The sequence below is a fragment of the Excalfactoria chinensis genome, chromosome 1, assembly GCF_039878825.1.
Source record: "Excalfactoria chinensis isolate bCotChi1 chromosome 1, bCotChi1.hap2, whole genome shotgun sequence".
Lineage (NCBI taxonomy): Eukaryota > Metazoa > Chordata > Aves > Galliformes > Phasianidae > Excalfactoria > Excalfactoria chinensis.
In genome coordinates this window covers 87,444,200-87,461,122 of record NC_092825.1, presented here as the reverse complement: position 1 = coordinate 87,461,122, position 16,923 = coordinate 87,444,200, and the positions used below count along the sequence as shown (strand labels likewise).

General features: G+C 41.9%; 1 protein-coding gene across 1 annotated transcript in view; it reads right to left on the bottom strand.

The window, feature by feature from the left end:
* Positions 1-16,923, bottom strand: part of PTGFRN (prostaglandin F2 receptor inhibitor) — a 64,528-nt gene that overhangs the window by 26,438 nt on the left and 21,167 nt on the right. Inside the window, 4 exon segments of the mRNA XM_072326523.1 lie at positions 1,573-1,998; positions 5,320-5,703; positions 9,192-9,611; positions 10,387-10,752. Coding sequence (XP_072182624.1) covers positions 1,573-1,998; positions 5,320-5,703; positions 9,192-9,611; positions 10,387-10,752 — 1,596 coding nt within the window.

The following is a 16,923-nucleotide window of genomic DNA, read 5'->3' as shown; positions in this document are numbered from 1 at the left end:
ATTCAAATAATGAAATAGTTGGAAGAAAAGCTTCTACATAGGCACAGCCTATCCAAGGAAGAGGCAAATTTTGTTTCTCTCCTTAGGCAAACACATGGGAGCCTGTCTGCTTGCTTTTATAAGCACTGGGAGCAGTTAGGGACTCAAATCACCAGAGATACTTATCAAAACAACAGTCAGAGAGCAGAGGCAGCAGCAGATTAACTCCTTCATAGCTTCATAGTTACTGGCTGCAACACAAGGCTAACAGTCCAGCCTGGAGATCACAGAGCCAGACTAATGCAGGGAAAGCAAAAGAAGGCATCTGCAGTCAGACTGCTGAGAAGTGGGGGTATGGAAGGAAAGCAGAGGAAATCAAATCTAAATATTCCCCCCTTTACATACATACAACATGTTTTCTCAGGAGGAAAAGAGAGTCTGTACAGGATTTTGCTTTCAGATCATAAATCCCCCAACTCTAAGTTTTGCTAACAAATGTACTTTTCAGCTTGGGGACTATAGCATTTGCGATGCAAAATTAGAAGAGATTTTGGAACAAAACCAGGAACAAGGGAACGTTCACACCTGTCAGGGTTTGTTTTCCCACAGGAATGTCAACACAGGCTGAGACTTTTCAACTCCAGCTGGTTTCTCTAGCTGCTCCGAAGGCAACAAGCCATTACGCGTGCATGCACACACACACACACATTGTTATGGCATATTTAAACTAATTGTGACCAGTACTCAACATCTATGAGAGATCTCAGTCCTGCTAGAGAATTCTATCAGGGCAAATTCAGCTTAGCTAAGCATTGAGATTTTGCCAAAGATGCTACATCCTAAACTATCCTATTTCTTTATCCCCCATCTTCATGCTTAAGCCAAAAAGTTAAATGCACTCACTTTAAACTAGCATTAAGTGATTCAGGTACCTTCATTTAGCTCCTAAGAAATGCTCCAAAAGACAGTTTAAATACTGATCTGAGGTAGTTTATTCCTGCCTAAAAGGGGACAAGATCCATACAAAGCACTTATTTTTTAAATTAATTTATTTTATTTTTATGCTCTTGTACTACTATGACATCAAACTTCTTCAAAAGTGCTGTCTAAACGTGCTTGTAAATATAAGGTGGAAGAGAGGGAACACAAACTCCCACAATCAAATTGGCAACCAAAGAAGACAAGGTGAGTGACATTCCTCTTTTCAACGCAGGTCACTTTGTTGCTAGCAACGAGATGCATCCCAGTGAGACCAAAGCACTATGAATCATGAAAGTGAGCAGTGACCCCAGCATCACTGCTGGATGCTACCTGCCACAATGATAGCCTAGTTCCTGCAAGTTCTGTGCAGTTTCATATATATTTTTGTTTTGTGTTTCCTTTTCAAACTGTTGCATAAAACCTGTTAGTGCTAAGTATTTACCTCCAAAAACAGAAGCCTTTACACAAACCAATAGGATTTTTTTCTTCTTCACAACGAAGAGCTATATTCCTAAAGCCCATTTGCAGGCCTTCTGACTAATGGGGGTCCTACTCAAGAGAAAAATATCTTAGCTGCCCAGGTCTTCCAGTGAATAGGTACGAGGTTCCTACCTTGTGTAGCCCATAAAATGGGGACAGAAGCAGAAGTCACATCTTTGCTCTTTACCCAGCTGTTGTTGCGCTGCCGACTCCATGCAGAGACGACACAGAAATAATCCCCTCTGTCATTTTCTGAAGTCCACTGGATTCGTAAACTGAAGGTGTCAACAGCCTTTTTGAAGAAGATTATTTCCCCATTTTGAGTCCTCTCTCTGCTCCTGTCCCCAAGCAGCAGAGTCCAGTCTGCATCCATCGTGGCCAGGAGCTCATCTGACACCACATCGTCACTGAGCAAGTGCTGCCTGTAGTACCAGGAAACTGAGAAGCGGATGTCTGCTTCGGTGTCCTGTACGTTTGTGATCCTGCACTCCAGCTCTGTGGGGTCATCGGAAAACTTGGGTGTCTTAGAAGCATTCAGAAACACCTCATAATCTGGCTCTGCAGGAATAAAAAATAAACAGAAGTCAGAAGCTGCAAGCAGAAAGCAGCAGAGCTTAATACTGAATAAGATACTGCTAACATCCAGACTGTGACAGCAACTAAGATAAAGGCCAAGTGCCAAAACTCGTATTTTACTTATAATGCCTGGGAATCGGGAGCATGGACTCCAGCTCTCAGATATGTACTGGTCTGAAGTAAGCCTCTCTAGGCCTGCATTTCCAAACAAGATCTTTTGCCTCGTATATTTAATCAGAGCACTTCAGAGAAACCAGAACAAAGTGATCTTACTGAGTAAAATCATTTCCCCTTCCTCAGGCCCCGAGAAGCCACAGTCTGGATTCAGTTTCAGACCTCCAGTCATCTTTGTCTAAAGGCCTGCACTGTAAAGCTGCAAGGATGGAAACTCATGAGCTTGAAAAAGTGCACCTGAAATGCATGGGTTAAAAAAAAATGTAAATAAATAAATAAATAAAGGGTGCTGTTGTATTTAAATTCAAAATCACTGACTGCCCAAAGCCCTGAGGAGATAAGGCAGCCACATGACCATTTTCTCTCGGACAATGAAGAAAAAAGATTACGGCAAAGACCTCCTGCCACGAAAGAAATGCATGTTTATTTACTAGTATTAGGATATTTGTCTCTCTTGCTGTCTACTATTATTCAGGAAAAAAAAGACCAGTCTTCCAACTACTCAGCCAATATTGATCACATGGATTTGATAATATAAATGCATTCATTGCTCTGTATTTATTTCTTGCTTTATGCTGTACTTGGCATTTTGCCCTCCCAGAAACAATTAACTGAAGCTGTAATTGGGATGAAGAAGGCAATCCAAGGCTAAAACTTAGACTTAGCTCACCAGCAAGCCAAGATAATAAAACATCTTAATAGAGCAGCTGCACTAATGTGTGTGCATATGCACTTCTGGACTTCAGATGCAAACAACAGAAACAATTTTACTCAAGCAATCTGGTGTTCCTATGCCCATTTGAAGAAAGGACCTCCACCCATTAAGTTCTATGCACGTAGGCATGCAGTGTCCTTGTATCTAGCAAGAACAAGGACACTCACACAGACAGGACACTGGAGTATTTAAATCACTGACTTTCTGCAGCACTGAGTAACACAAAAGCTTGAAAGTACCATTTACCTAAGTCCATAGTACTTACAACTGGCAGCAGTAAAGCTACATCAGCATATACTTTGCCATTCTGTGAAGCTCTTCTAACTATGCACCTCTGACCATTAGCCTGCTTAGTATTTATTAGGATGCCTGCTGAAACTTATCGTGCTCTATTTAGTATTCGCTATATAGTGAACATCAGCACAGATTTGTACAGATTCTCAGTGTAAGTAATACAAAGGAAAAACTTACACAATTCCTCTGCTACAACAAAGTCATAGATTATTAATGGTGGTCAAACTCCATTTTTTGTTTAAGTAAATCCCTACAGATCCTACTGCTACATTCTACATTGCCCTTCCAGTCTCACTCACAAAAGACCATACTTCTCCAAGGCCTCATGATACACTGCCCACACTCTGCAGCTTTCCTATCCACCCCCCACCCCCCCCAAACTTCTCCTTCCTCACAAAAAAATAACGCAGTCAAGATCAATTAACATTTTCAGTCCAACAAAGATGAAGAAAGCAGAAACTCTTCAGAAGTCAGGAATACAGGAGGGAAAAAGCTGCAAGAATCAAGTTCTTTGATAATCACTTCAGGTAGCTTTATTTGTGGGGAGGGAAAGGACCGCTAAGCAGAGAGTTTGGGATTTGACACCACTCCAGATAGGCGCTTCACCCTGACAGACATTCAAGCTGAGGATTTAGAAAGAATAAAAGGCTGGCTGGATAAACCTCATTCCTCCGCTCTGTCAGCTGTCAAAGAGCAGCCTCACTGACAGTTCAACGATTTAATACCCCAGCAGCTCTTAACTTCCATAAAGAGGAGGAGTTGGTGAATTCTGGATGCAGCTGAGAACCTCAAACACTGAAAAATTATTCTACTTCCCTTACCCTAGCAACACAGCACCTGCTGAATAATAGATTTTATTTTCTCCTGTCCCCAGATAATACCCAATTGGAACTGAAAGAGTGAGGAATAGTATTGCTGGTGCCTGTCACCCAAGTTTTCCCAGAGTTTCATTTTTGCTCCCAACCTACTTTGCTTGTAAACATTATTTCCTTCTCTGGAGACACTCAATAAGCACCTGGATGCCTTCTTGTGTAAACTACTGTAGGGAACCTGCATTAACAGGAGGCTGGATGCAATCATCTCCAGAGGTCACTTCCAACCCCTGCAGTTCTGTGATATTTGCATAGAGAGATGATCAGAATTCAGTGTTCAGTAGGGATAGCGTTAAGTAAAAGCTTCATTGTCTTAGGCATGTATATGTCCCACTGGATCTCCAAAACACATTATTCTCAGGACAGGGGTGTAGGGAAAGATGCTGTCAGCCTCTTCTTGTAGGTCAGGTAGATCAGACAAGCCTGTTGAACCTCTGACCTCTGGCTTCTGTTCCTTCTTCAGTTTAAGTTCAAGAAATCTAAAATGAAGAATAAATGCTACGAACAGCCCCTCCTAGCTAGTCCCTTGCAAAACAACAACAACAAAAAAAGGACATTGAGGAAAATCTGTTTTAATGACCACTATGCTAATCAACAGTTCCAGAATTATGTTAGTTCGTAGTCAGGTCTGCCTCATTGACTCACAGTAATCAATAGCTAGTGTGATCTACTAAAATGAACCTGTCTTTTGAAGAAAGAAAAATAAAGCAGTATAAAATCCTGCCCTATCCTAAATCCATCAGCAGGATGCGGTCTGTCTCCAGTGATAAAACAAACTAAAAGATAAACAACTTTGGAAGCTATTAAAGACCATTATGAAGTTCGCATTATAAATAATTTTTATAGCATATGAGTCACAAAAATCATGGGAATCACCTGATACCACTCTGTTTGGAACTCCAAGAGAATGCCTGCTGCTGTGTCAGAGCCCTACTGACAGTGTGAGGGAGATGAAAGGGGACAACATGACACCAGGGACAGCTTTAGCCCTTGGTAAACAAGATAGGCTCTTAAGTTCTGTTTCCCAGTTACAGCCTGTTCAGTGACATCAAAAAATGGGGCGTGGGGGTGGGACATGCAATTAGAGATCTTAAAACCCCATTATAATACAAACCCCAAACTCCACAGAATGGATCAGTACATTTTCATATCTGAGAGACAGATTAGTTACATATACATGATTAATGCAAATGTGATAAAAACTTGCCCAGAAGAGATTCAGTGAAGTTTGAAAGCAAAATCACTTACCTAATGCTGTCACCACCACACTGACTGGTGCAGATATCCTCTCCACCACTTTATGCCAGCTCCCATTGTGCAGTGGCACCCAGACAGATGCTTGGCAAAAATAGTACCCAGAGTCTTCCACATCCACATCACGCACCAACAGGCGATAGGAGTTCCTATCTACGTGGCTCAGACTGATAAGAGTTGAATCACTGACAACAGAATCATGGTCCATGCTCAACAAAACCTGAGCATCTGACAAGGTATCATCGGGTGACTCAGAGAAATACCACGTCACCTCGGCTTGGAAAATACCACTCCTGTCTGTTGTGACGTTGCAGGTAAGATCCAGGGAGTCTCTTTCAGTTACAGACAGATTGCTTGTTGAGATGAGCACATCTAGAGCTTGGAAAAGAAGAGACAAAAATTCAAACAAAAAAATAAAACACTATTTTTATTACTACGAGTCTACTGTAAATTATCCAGTCTTTCACTATTACAGAAGTGTCTCAAGTGACTCAGTAACCCTACCTTCAAGCATCCATTGGCTGTTGAGTTGCATTGGTTATCATATGCAAAACACAGATTAATCAAGCAATGGTGTTTGATAAGTGTGAGAAGACAAAGGAAAACAGAAGAACAGCAACTGGTTCATGAAAGGTTTGTCCCAATCACAGACTATATATACCACTTTCACATAGCAGGAAAACAAAGGATTTCTCATTCTCACAGGGGGTCGGGGTGTTTTGGGACTTTCCTTCAGACGAGAAAACATTCACTGACATCACAAGAAACCATATTAGAACTCAATTTATATCTGCTGAAATGGTTTTGAGCTCACTGAGGAGAACTGATTTAGATGTGCAGCAGCTATGGCCACATATTGAAGTTCTGACTAACCACTGGTGTGTTGCAGAAGCAAGAAAGGGAAGCAATCAGATGGCAGCAATAATGACTTATGTTGCTAACTCACATCTTAATGCTGTGACCAACATACAGTGAACTTCAAAACAACTCCAACAGCTACTTAAAAACACATTTAACAAACTCTTCTCATGGGTAGTGACTATTTTTAATATATACAACACACATGGTCAGCCTTCAAATGGGGTCCTCTGCATTCTGTAGGTTATTAAGCTGGTCATAGCTTTATTTTAAATAAATAAATAAATAAGAAATAAAAAGTCATAGAATGAAAGTGTCAAGACTAGGAATAGTAAACCTCCTAGTGGTAAGCCAGGGGGTGCTGTAGGTGCTCTCTGTAAACCTCAGCTCAAATCATTCACAGATTACCTGGTTCCCTGTATGGGAACTGTTGAGTCACGGCCTGAACCACTCATTGAGTACCTGGGGAAGGGACTGGGTCAGCCCTGGGAGCACAGGTGAAGGCATTTCAGCTGTGTGACCAGAAGGGGTGGATCCTGGCTGCACCTTTCCTGGAACTCATTTAAGAGGTGACTGCCGCAGGACAAGTACCTCTTTCTAGAGATCCTTCCTTGGTAGAGCTTTCCCCTGTCAACCTGGAATCTTCTGGTATGGGTAAGCAATCTTCTTCTATTCCTTTATAGCACCTCTCTATTGTGACAATTCTTTGTCATTACACCTCAGCTGAAACACCTTTTCCCATCATACTGATGTGTCCAATTGCTACACTCCCACCTTTTAACTTGCTGCTTAACTTGCAGCCTACCTTATCCAAAGATTAGATTTGGATCTCAGAGCAGCACCACCTCCACAGTACATAATGCGCCTGTTCTTCAAACATCTCAACCAAAGTCAGCAGACTGGGCTGCTACAGAAGTAGCTGTCCTCTGTAGTAACATGATTCCTAACTTAAACAGGCAGCTAACAGCAGATCAGGGATTTACATGTAAAACCATGTTGTAAGCGCATAATGCATACCCAGCCATAAAAGCTTTCTAGGATGATCATCAGGAATAAAAGACAGCATACAAATGCCAGAGCAAAACAGAGTGGCTGCAACTGTTGCCATCTAAACTAAGCAGTGCTCATCTCACTGCTCACCACCTGACAGAGCAGAAAGCCAAGTCTCCTACCTGATCAGTGTTTTATTGAGACTTCCCTCATTAGGATTGGAAACAGTAGGAAAGCCTAATTAATTTAATAGGCTAGTGCCAGAATATAAATTAACCTCTGCAAGGTTAGGAACAGCATTTCAGCATGGAGCGCTTCTGTCTTCATGCACAAGTCACAGGCATTCAAAACCTGGTGGTATAACCATGGAGAGGGAATCTGAAAGAGTTCACTCAAATGTGCATTCTCACATTCTTTTTTTGTTACAGAAGTGTGTAAAGGACTTGCTTAGTGTTACATCCCTGTTGTGCAAGGTGCTATTAGAAAACAGACATACAAAAACAAAGTCAGGCCCAAAGGTCAAGACTCGAGGAGATGAATGCAGTGGGAAGGTAGTTAGAGTACCAGCAGCAAAAAACACAGTTACAAAAGTAAGCTGTGCTACTTGTACAAGCAGTTAGACAACAGTATTCGCATCACTTTAAAAAACGAAAACAAATGTCTATTTCTTTATTTTAATTCTACAAATTCAACACCAGAATTTACAGCAGTTAAAAGGAGAACAGGAAAGCCAGAAAGCTTTCGTGCCCCTGACAAAGTTCCAGTGCTGCCAATTACTGAGCTGAAAATGACGGCCAAAAAAATCCAGGCCAAACAGGAAAAAGAAAACCAAAATACACAAACACTAAAAACCTGCCCCATTAGTCACTGCTAGCTGCGGCTTAAATAGGTAGTGTTTAATCAGTGTCTGAAAACAGGATGAGGATGGCCAGAATGCTCTTCACAAGTGCATCAAAATAGATGCTTACAGCTCTTAATTAGCAACCCCTGGCCTAGCAGATAGTACCTGCAAGCTTTTACTGTGTAACAGGCACCTTGAAAAGAAGGGGCAGATTGGTTCTGTCCAATTTCACAAGCTAAATACCACCGGGATACAAAAACTACATCCAAATGAGCTAGTCAAAATTCAGCAATTCTGAGCTCTCCCTACACTGTTTGCGAGACTACAAAAATGAAAATATAACTTTATTGTATGAATGCTTGAAAATACTGTCATAGCCTTGTATTTCTGAGGGACTACTGTTGCTTGTTTTTCCACCTATTGAGTGACAAGATGCATCACCTCTCATTTTCCCCCTCCATCTAGCAGCAGTAATGCTAATGCAATTAAGCGCTTAGTACATCTTCTCCTGAAACCTATATAGACAGAAATATCTGGATATCCTCAGCACAGCTCACGTATTTTTGTCTCCTAAGTCAAGCATGCAATGATGTGATTAACAGGGCCGTGACAACACAGTGGAGCAATCAGCCCAGTGATCCAGTGTTAGGTGATAGAAATCACTGGATAATTTGTCCTTTGAAATTATCATTGCTGTTCTCCTTCCTCCCAGACTTTCTATTTTGTTTTAATACATAACATTCACATCTGTCACTGAGTCATAATCCACTTTTACAGGGAAAGCACAGCTGTTTAGTGCTATCAGACAACACAATGTTAACGAGAGCGCAGAGGGTAGGTCTGGGGTGTTGAGCAGTTAAATACAACGTTATCTAAGAAACAGAGAGAACAGAGGAAGTCTAAGATAAAAATCTCAGCCTACGCATGTAAGAGATTCCAGTCAATTCTTCTATGTCATCATCTTCACTGCCCCCCAGATAAAAGCTAACAAAGTCAAGCCAAGAATTTGATGTCAACTCAGATGTAAACAGGCCAGCTATACAAACAGCACCAAACTCTCCTGAAGGGTGAGCTCATTCGGTCCAGCTTATCCAATTTCTACTCTCAAAGTATCTCATTCTGGACACAGCTCTGCTTCAGTTGGAAGCTATGATCCCAGCCCATCAGTAGCACTCACCAGTCCGTTGGATTTCCACACTCGCTATCTCCACGCTCTTCTCCTGAATCTTCTGCCATAAGCTGTCTGCCCCTCTCACCCACTCGCTCACAAGACACCTGTAGACACCCCCATCTGCTGAGGAAGCCTGGGACACAGACAGTCGATACGTGTCATTTGCTCCTGTGTCCAAGCGGATATCTCCATTACGGTAGCGCTCTTCATAGCCAGGGCCAGGCTGGAATTTGCCTTCATGAGTTAAAGACAGGATGTCCCGCCAAGACAATCCACTTTTGATCTGCCAAGTCACGTGTAGGTGAGTGTGTTCTGGTGAAGTGGTGATTGCTGAGCAGCGCAACTTGAAGGAGTCACCCTCAGAAAGCTTGAGAGATGTTGCGGAACGTGCTTTTGAACCGCTCACCGATAAACCATCAGAAATCACTATTAATAAAAAACAAATAGAAAACACAAGCATCATAAAACAGAAGCAAGGAGAGAGCACCTACCCTCACCTATTTTGATACGAGGCACCAAAAATATGAGAGGGCACCATGTATCCAACCTTTTCTTCTTCCACACAAGTGTTTTTCAGGAACAAGGAAATTCAGCTGAAAATTCATTAGTGATCCCCTTCCAACAAGCCAAGACAAGCATTCAACTTCATTTACCCTCCTCTTCATTACAGCTTCTCATCCAAGCAGTATCATTCAGATTATTCCCACCCAGAAACATATTGAGAATAAAAGATATAACACCAGGAATTAAAAATAAATACATAAAAATCTGCCCGTTCATTAGTTAAGAATTCTAAATGACAGAGTAAGGCTAGGACATGACTGCAGGAGCAAGAGAAAACGGAAGATTACTTTCTTCATACAGACAGATTCCTAGACGATGCTATAAATAAGAGAGAACACAAGCTGTGTTTTCACCTGAAGTTAGCCCCTCCACCGAGAGGCTTAGTAACCAAAAGTATTTGCAGACATCTTAAGAAAACCAAATGCTTAGCTTTCCTATGGGAAGGGGGGAGGGGACTTTATGTGCCATCACTACTACTGTAATTCCCAATTTTGGATTTTACCTTTAGGAGAATTCAACAGGAAAAAGAAACAACAAACACAATGCTTATAAGCAACTGAAGTTCAACATTATTAGAAGCACATCTATAACCAATACCAAAAACAAATTTAGAGCACACCTCAATCTTCAGAAATACCTTTCACTTGGACCTCAGCATCATAATTTCCCTGAACGGTGGCATCAGTGCTGGGCGTGGAGCATTTGTATATCCCTTGGTCAGATGGCTGCATGTTTCTAATCACGAGTTCCACAGCATCGTTGCTGCTCCGTCTCAGTTTGATATCCCCGCGGCCCACACGTTTTTGGTACTCCTCAGAGGTGAATGTAGAATCCCAGGTACTCACTATCCTCAAGAAGTCAGTCCCCCGGGAGAACTCCCAGTCAAAGTTCTGTTCACTGGGTCCATCATAGTCACTAACGCTGCAAGGGATCACCACCTCCGTGCCCATGACTCGAATAAGAGGGCCTTTGGGCACCTTCACAATACGTCCTCTGCAGAAAGCTACATTGGAGTATAAGGAGAGAGAAAGCAGACAGTTAACAAAGGAATTAACAGGTTAGGCTTTGATCAAAAAAAAAGTGTGATACAGAATAAGGTTGGGCACACTCCTCAGAAAGCTAAAACCACTAAGAGCAATCTTTCCTACTAATATTTAATCTCATTGGAACAGTAGACCTAAAAACATAATTTTTAGTATGGTCAATCTTTATTTCACTGCTAATTTCATAAGGAATGATTAATTTGAACAAACAGCACTTGAATGGAATTCTGTAAGCATGCTTGTTACCAATGCATACTAGATATTTGGTGGAAGTCTCAGAACATGGGAGCAGGAACAGAGCACATGAAAACATGGGGCTCAGCTTGTGTCCATCTAACTAGACAGAAGCTGCCTAACTAAACGGACAGGAGAGCAATGGCAGTGCTCTGCAGAAGGACGGGCAAGGCAATGTGTTATGCCTCAGGCAAAAGTGTGAACCGCTTAAATTAGCCAGAGGACCTGGCAAAGATATGGAAGGAGACTATTCTAGTCCATTTGGCTCTCTCATTTTGGTGGCTTCTCACTTCACCAGAGAGCAAACTGCTTTGATTCACAGTTCCAGCCATAGAAACTTTTTCAGCGAGAGAGGGATACTACCTAACCCCAACCTCCAAAGAGGAGCAGCAAAATTCTTACAACATCCCACTAGCTCCATATCCACATCTAAATATTTTAGCAGTATAGCAAAACAGAAGCCAGAACACTGATCTTACTAAAACCAAGTAGATCATTATAGCGATATCAAGAGCAATTGGACCACTAGGTTGATCTGGGGTATGAGTCAGGCAAAATCAAGTTCAAACAAACAGCCCGCACACATGTGAAGTCCAGCAACTCACAACTGTTCCAGTTTACCAGCCACATTGGGAAAGCTACCAGCTACCAACATGAACATTGATACATGTGACGAGCCTTCCCTTCATATCTCTTGCTGTATTCGGTACCTCAAGACTGTACTCTAGAGTGGCTCCAAGCCATCATGCCAGAAGGAATCCCAGTTTGGGCACACAGAGAGAAGCCATCCCCAAGGAAATCTGCCATAAAGAACAGCACTGAAAGGGATGTGTTCAAGAATCAAGATCATCTGTGGGTATTTAAAAACATGAGCAGCTGTACACACTGAGTAAAATCACAAGATAAAGAGCAGACTCTGGTCCCCAGTTACAGTTCAGCAAACAGTTGAACCAAGGACTGACGTTGTCTTTACCTCTGCAGCTGATAAGGACAGGTAACTCCCAGCACATTCTTTGCTTTGCAGGCTGTTCATGTGTACAGACTCACTCCTGTAAGTTCACCTTCCTGATTGCTGTAGTGTTCTATAGTCAACACAGTACATACTCTTTCATTACACTAACCCCAGTTTGTATTAAAAACATCTTTTAACTCACTTCTACCCTTCTCAAAAAAACTGTTATGCACCTGATCAAGTGATGGACTAGTCTTAATAGGGAATCTGGACTTCTCTGCATCTTCCCAGTGTGAACAGAAAAAGGAAAAATCTCAAGTGTCTACATCTTGTTCTCAGTCAAAGGTGTTTAAGGGTATATCTCTAAACGCAAGCACCATATCTCAAAATCCAGAATGGAGAAAAATAACCCAAGAAAAGACAGCTGAGAGGCTCCAGTCACTGTATTTCTCACCAAGCCTTACGTTCTAGCTCCATTCAGTCTTTCAGCTTGTCTTTTTACAGAAAGCAGGAGCAACAACAGGTAAGCTTTCAAGCACTGCCTGACAGCCAAAGTAGCTCAGAACAGAGCAGTGCAAGAAGTCAGCTCAGGATCCTGACTGAGGGCATTGCTCTTAAGCACCGTCTTCTCCCTAGAAAATACTCTCTGGTGACACTAAAACAAACAGACAACACTGTTCTGTATGTGCCTTCAGCTGCAGACCCACTTACTGTGCACTGCACTAATCCAATCTAGAGGTGACAAAAGCACAGCTAATGCGGCAAGGGCAACACATTTGTCTTTGAGATTAGCAGAGACAGCTCTGTTTCTCTTCCTTCCAAGTTCACTAAAGACTCTTTGACATTAAATGAAGGTAGGGGTGATTAGCATCTTTCTAAGAGGAGGCAGGCACAAGGGAAAGATAGAGGCACAGGGACTTGTGAGGCAGAAGCACAGAGACAGCATCATAAAGCTAAGAGGATATGAACTTAAAGCAGAGCAGCTGCTGTGCTCTGAGTGCCTACAGGTAAGGAGTAGTGTGCACAACACAGATACTCCAGGGATAAGCTGCCATTTGAGGTGACTCAGGAGGCTCGGGATCTAGCAAGCTGTGAATCCAGGGCTCTGCTTTTTGTCCTGCAGCAATCGACAGAAGAGTGTCCCTAGCTGCTAAACAAGTGTTATGTTCTTCACCGTGCATTGGAGATTAACATTTCATGTAAGTGCAGCAGAAGGCACTGAGCTACAGACACCAACCTTGGCTTTATTTTGTTCTGGCAGATAAACGGGAGCTTTTACAGATAATTTGCTCTGCCCCACGTTAGAATCACAAGCCCCCACCTCTATCTTCCCAGAGCAAAGTTCAGCTCTTCTGAAATCTTCTCATGAGATCTTCACACTCTGTAAATTTATTGGGAACATTTATTCTCCATGACACCTAATATACTTCAATGTTAATATAAGGTGACATGTTCTTAATGAATTCATTTGAATACCACTTAACTGTAGAAACAGATGGAGCAGGACAGAAAAGTGTATACATTAGTGACAAAGCCCAACAGAACACAAACAATTTAGTATGGTGGTCTTTATGATACTGAAAAAAATAAAGAGACGTTGGAGCTCAATAACTGTCTTAATATCATCAACTGCAATTGTGGACATTCAATCTGAGTACAAGATTAACTGCTTAAATGCCAGACTGTTTTTATGGTTACCAGATCACTGGATGAAATAGCAAGGAGCTACTTTCCAAAACAAAAGGTAAAGTATTTATCAAGTTACAGCAATGAACTGGGGAATGACATATCAATAACACAGAAGCAAGACACAGCCTATGCAGTTTTAAGCTAGTGTTTGTTCTTTACCATCACTGAGTAAAGTACTTAAATTAACTTATCCCATCACCAAGATGCAACATCTCATTACTGTCACTATATGAAACCCTCTCAAAGAAGAGAGGTATGGAAGTTTTTTAGGATAGCCAAGAAAACAAAGCAGCAAAATCATCTACAGAACAACTGTTCTGTTGAAACTTTCAGCAAGCGCCACCTCCTCAGGAGAAGAGCTGGTGGGGCTTTCCTCCTACATTAGGGACATTATCATTGATAAAGAAAATCTCCTAGGAGCCTCATCATCACACCGATTATGTATCTTCATATCATTTACGGAAGAACATGACAAGAAGTAATCCGTGGAGTTGCTCACAAGACTGGGACGGTATTCTTACTGCAAAGAACACAATTCTGCTTCAGTGCTTTCTTATACAAGGTGCTGCCTCCAGCCCACACTAGACAGCTCTGCCTAATAAGAAACCTTGTTCTCTTGGCAGCCCAGAGAAGGAGGTCGACTTTCTACATCCACCTTCCAAAGGAAAATGCAATGTGACGTGCAGTAGGAAGCCAATTAAAGCCAAAAAAGTAAGAGCTGAAGAGTCAGTAAATTGGCTCAGACTAAGAACTCGAGTCTCACATAGTCCAGTTCCTCAACCTACGGCAGTCACAAGAGATGTAACAACAACATCGCTGATGCCTTTCATCCCAAAGGCATCTCAGAAGAGTTTTCCAAACAAAAGGTCGTTTCATTTGCCAACTGAATATTATCATATCTTGGAAGGAAATATAGCAACCCTTTCAAACTCACAGCAGTTTATGACAGGACGAAATGCTGCAAGCAACTCTGCAAATGGTGGTAATGATTTTTCCTCTGGGAAGTCCTCCATATATTTTCCACATAGGTACCACTTTGCTGCAGCCCTGTCTAAAGGAGGCAGTTGAACATGGACAACCCTTCTTGTGCCATTCTGGAGATTGAGTGATGGAATTCCTACCATGAGTAGTATCCACATTCCAAGCAAAATCTCCCACTGCTGTACCACACTGCTTAACTATGGCATCTGTGAAGTCACCTTCCAGAACGGAAGGAAAAAAAATACATATATATATATTTTTGCATTGTTTTTTTCCCACCCCAGAGACATGTCCACACAAATCCTCTTACTCTCTTCTGAGTAAAGTTGCTCAGGCCCCCAGCACAAGGCACTCAGCAATGTTTCCTAACACGCAGCCAGGTACAGGACAGGCAGTAAGCCATGCTTCTCCAGAGAAGGAAAACCAAGGCATACAAGCAGGAGAAATTATAGTCCTTATCACCAATCTCCCCCTTCTCTCCTTGCCTTCCATCTCAGTTTTAAGTATCATCAGGCAGCTCCACAACAAGAATGTCATATGTGACTAGCTAGGAGAAAGAAAGAAGGAAATACAACGACTACATTTACAATGTCTGAACACTTTTCAATGCTGTTAACATAATATACATGTATTTAAACATATAACATGGTTTTCATAGAAGTTGCACATTCACATAGACAATATGATGCTTTGAGATTACCCCCATGGGCACATTTTTAAATGTCATCAACTAAATCTTCTATCCTATATCGTTTATGTAGAAGAGAAGAAGACAGAGGGAGATCAAGGAGAATACAAGAAATAATTTTTTTTAAGTACCATAAAATTCAACTAACTACTGAAATTTCTTTACTGGTCTTAGAAATAAGTAAATGAGATCTCTTACCATCCCTGCATAATGTGCACCAACATCACACTCTTCTTTCCAGTGCAAAGCGACGCACAGTACGGGCTGGGATCTATACTAGATACAATGGTAGGCTCTTGTTCTCTTGCTACTCCTTCCACATTACAAAATTTAGATCATCCTAATCAGCAGACACAACCTGTCCCTTACAACCAAATATCCTGCACTGGGAAGGAACAAAGGGCTCCTGTAAGAGAGACCAATCGCATCCCTGCTGTCTGAGCCATAATCACTGTACAAGGCTACTCAAAGCAGACAGAGCTCTGCACCTTGCAGCGCAGCAGTGCTGTTACACCTCCCTGACTGCAATACTCTCTACCTAAAAAAGGACGGGTAGACTTCTATGGCTTGAAAGATCTGCAGTGCATCATCTGAACGTACCAGAGAAGAGCGAATGAAAGAGTTCATGAGAGAGACATTTACACTGTTCTTTCCCAGGCGGCTGGGATTCTTTTTTTAGATAATGGAGAGCTCTTATCAAAAGGAATTAGCCTGGGTGTAATTGCTTAAAACCCATTATCTCTATCAGGATGAAGAAACGCATACTGCATCTTAAGTGAAGCCTCAGAAACACTATCAAACTGCAAGGCTGCCGGATTGCTCTGATCTCCATGCCATCTGAGAGACCTCAGAAAAGCCACATCTCCAGCACTGGGTGAAAAAGTGAATACCTTCACAGCTGGGCTCCATCTCTATCTCTACCACATGGATTAAGATTCACAGGAAAGGATTAAAATAACATCTCCTGCAGCACAGTAATGACCCACTGTTTTTTCCATTCACCCCACCTTTCGCCCAAAGTGATTTGAATTTGAAAGTGATTTCAAATGCACCTAAACGAACCTCAAGTCATTCACTGAGACACAGTTCTCAGTTACCCTACGGTGCAACACTCCATTTCCAAAAGTCCTTCTGCACAGCCGCATTAGATGTTTGCTGCCTTATTTGGTTAGTTACCTAGGCTCTGTCTGTCATCAATGGAGAGCAGCACTTCAGTAAACTTTCTGTTTATAGTCAGAGTCTAGGGAGACAGCCAACTGAGCTCAACAGAAAAAAGAAAACAAAAACAGATCTTCCATGTCCCCCTACCTTTTTTTTGTTTGTTTGTTTGTTTCTTAATACACTCCAGATATAAGAAAAAAACACACCATCACAGTGGGCCAGACGAACATTCAGTGAATGAGGCCTGACTTTTCTGCCCAGCCTGAGTGTCAGGATGATGTTCCTCTGGGTAAACACAAAGTAATTGGCAAGTCCAGATCCGAAAAGAGCAGTCAAAAAGCGTTATCTAAAAAGTCAGAAGCAGTAAGAAAACAGTATTCCACCATACAAAATACACTAAATCTACTATCTGCACTGGTCAAAGAG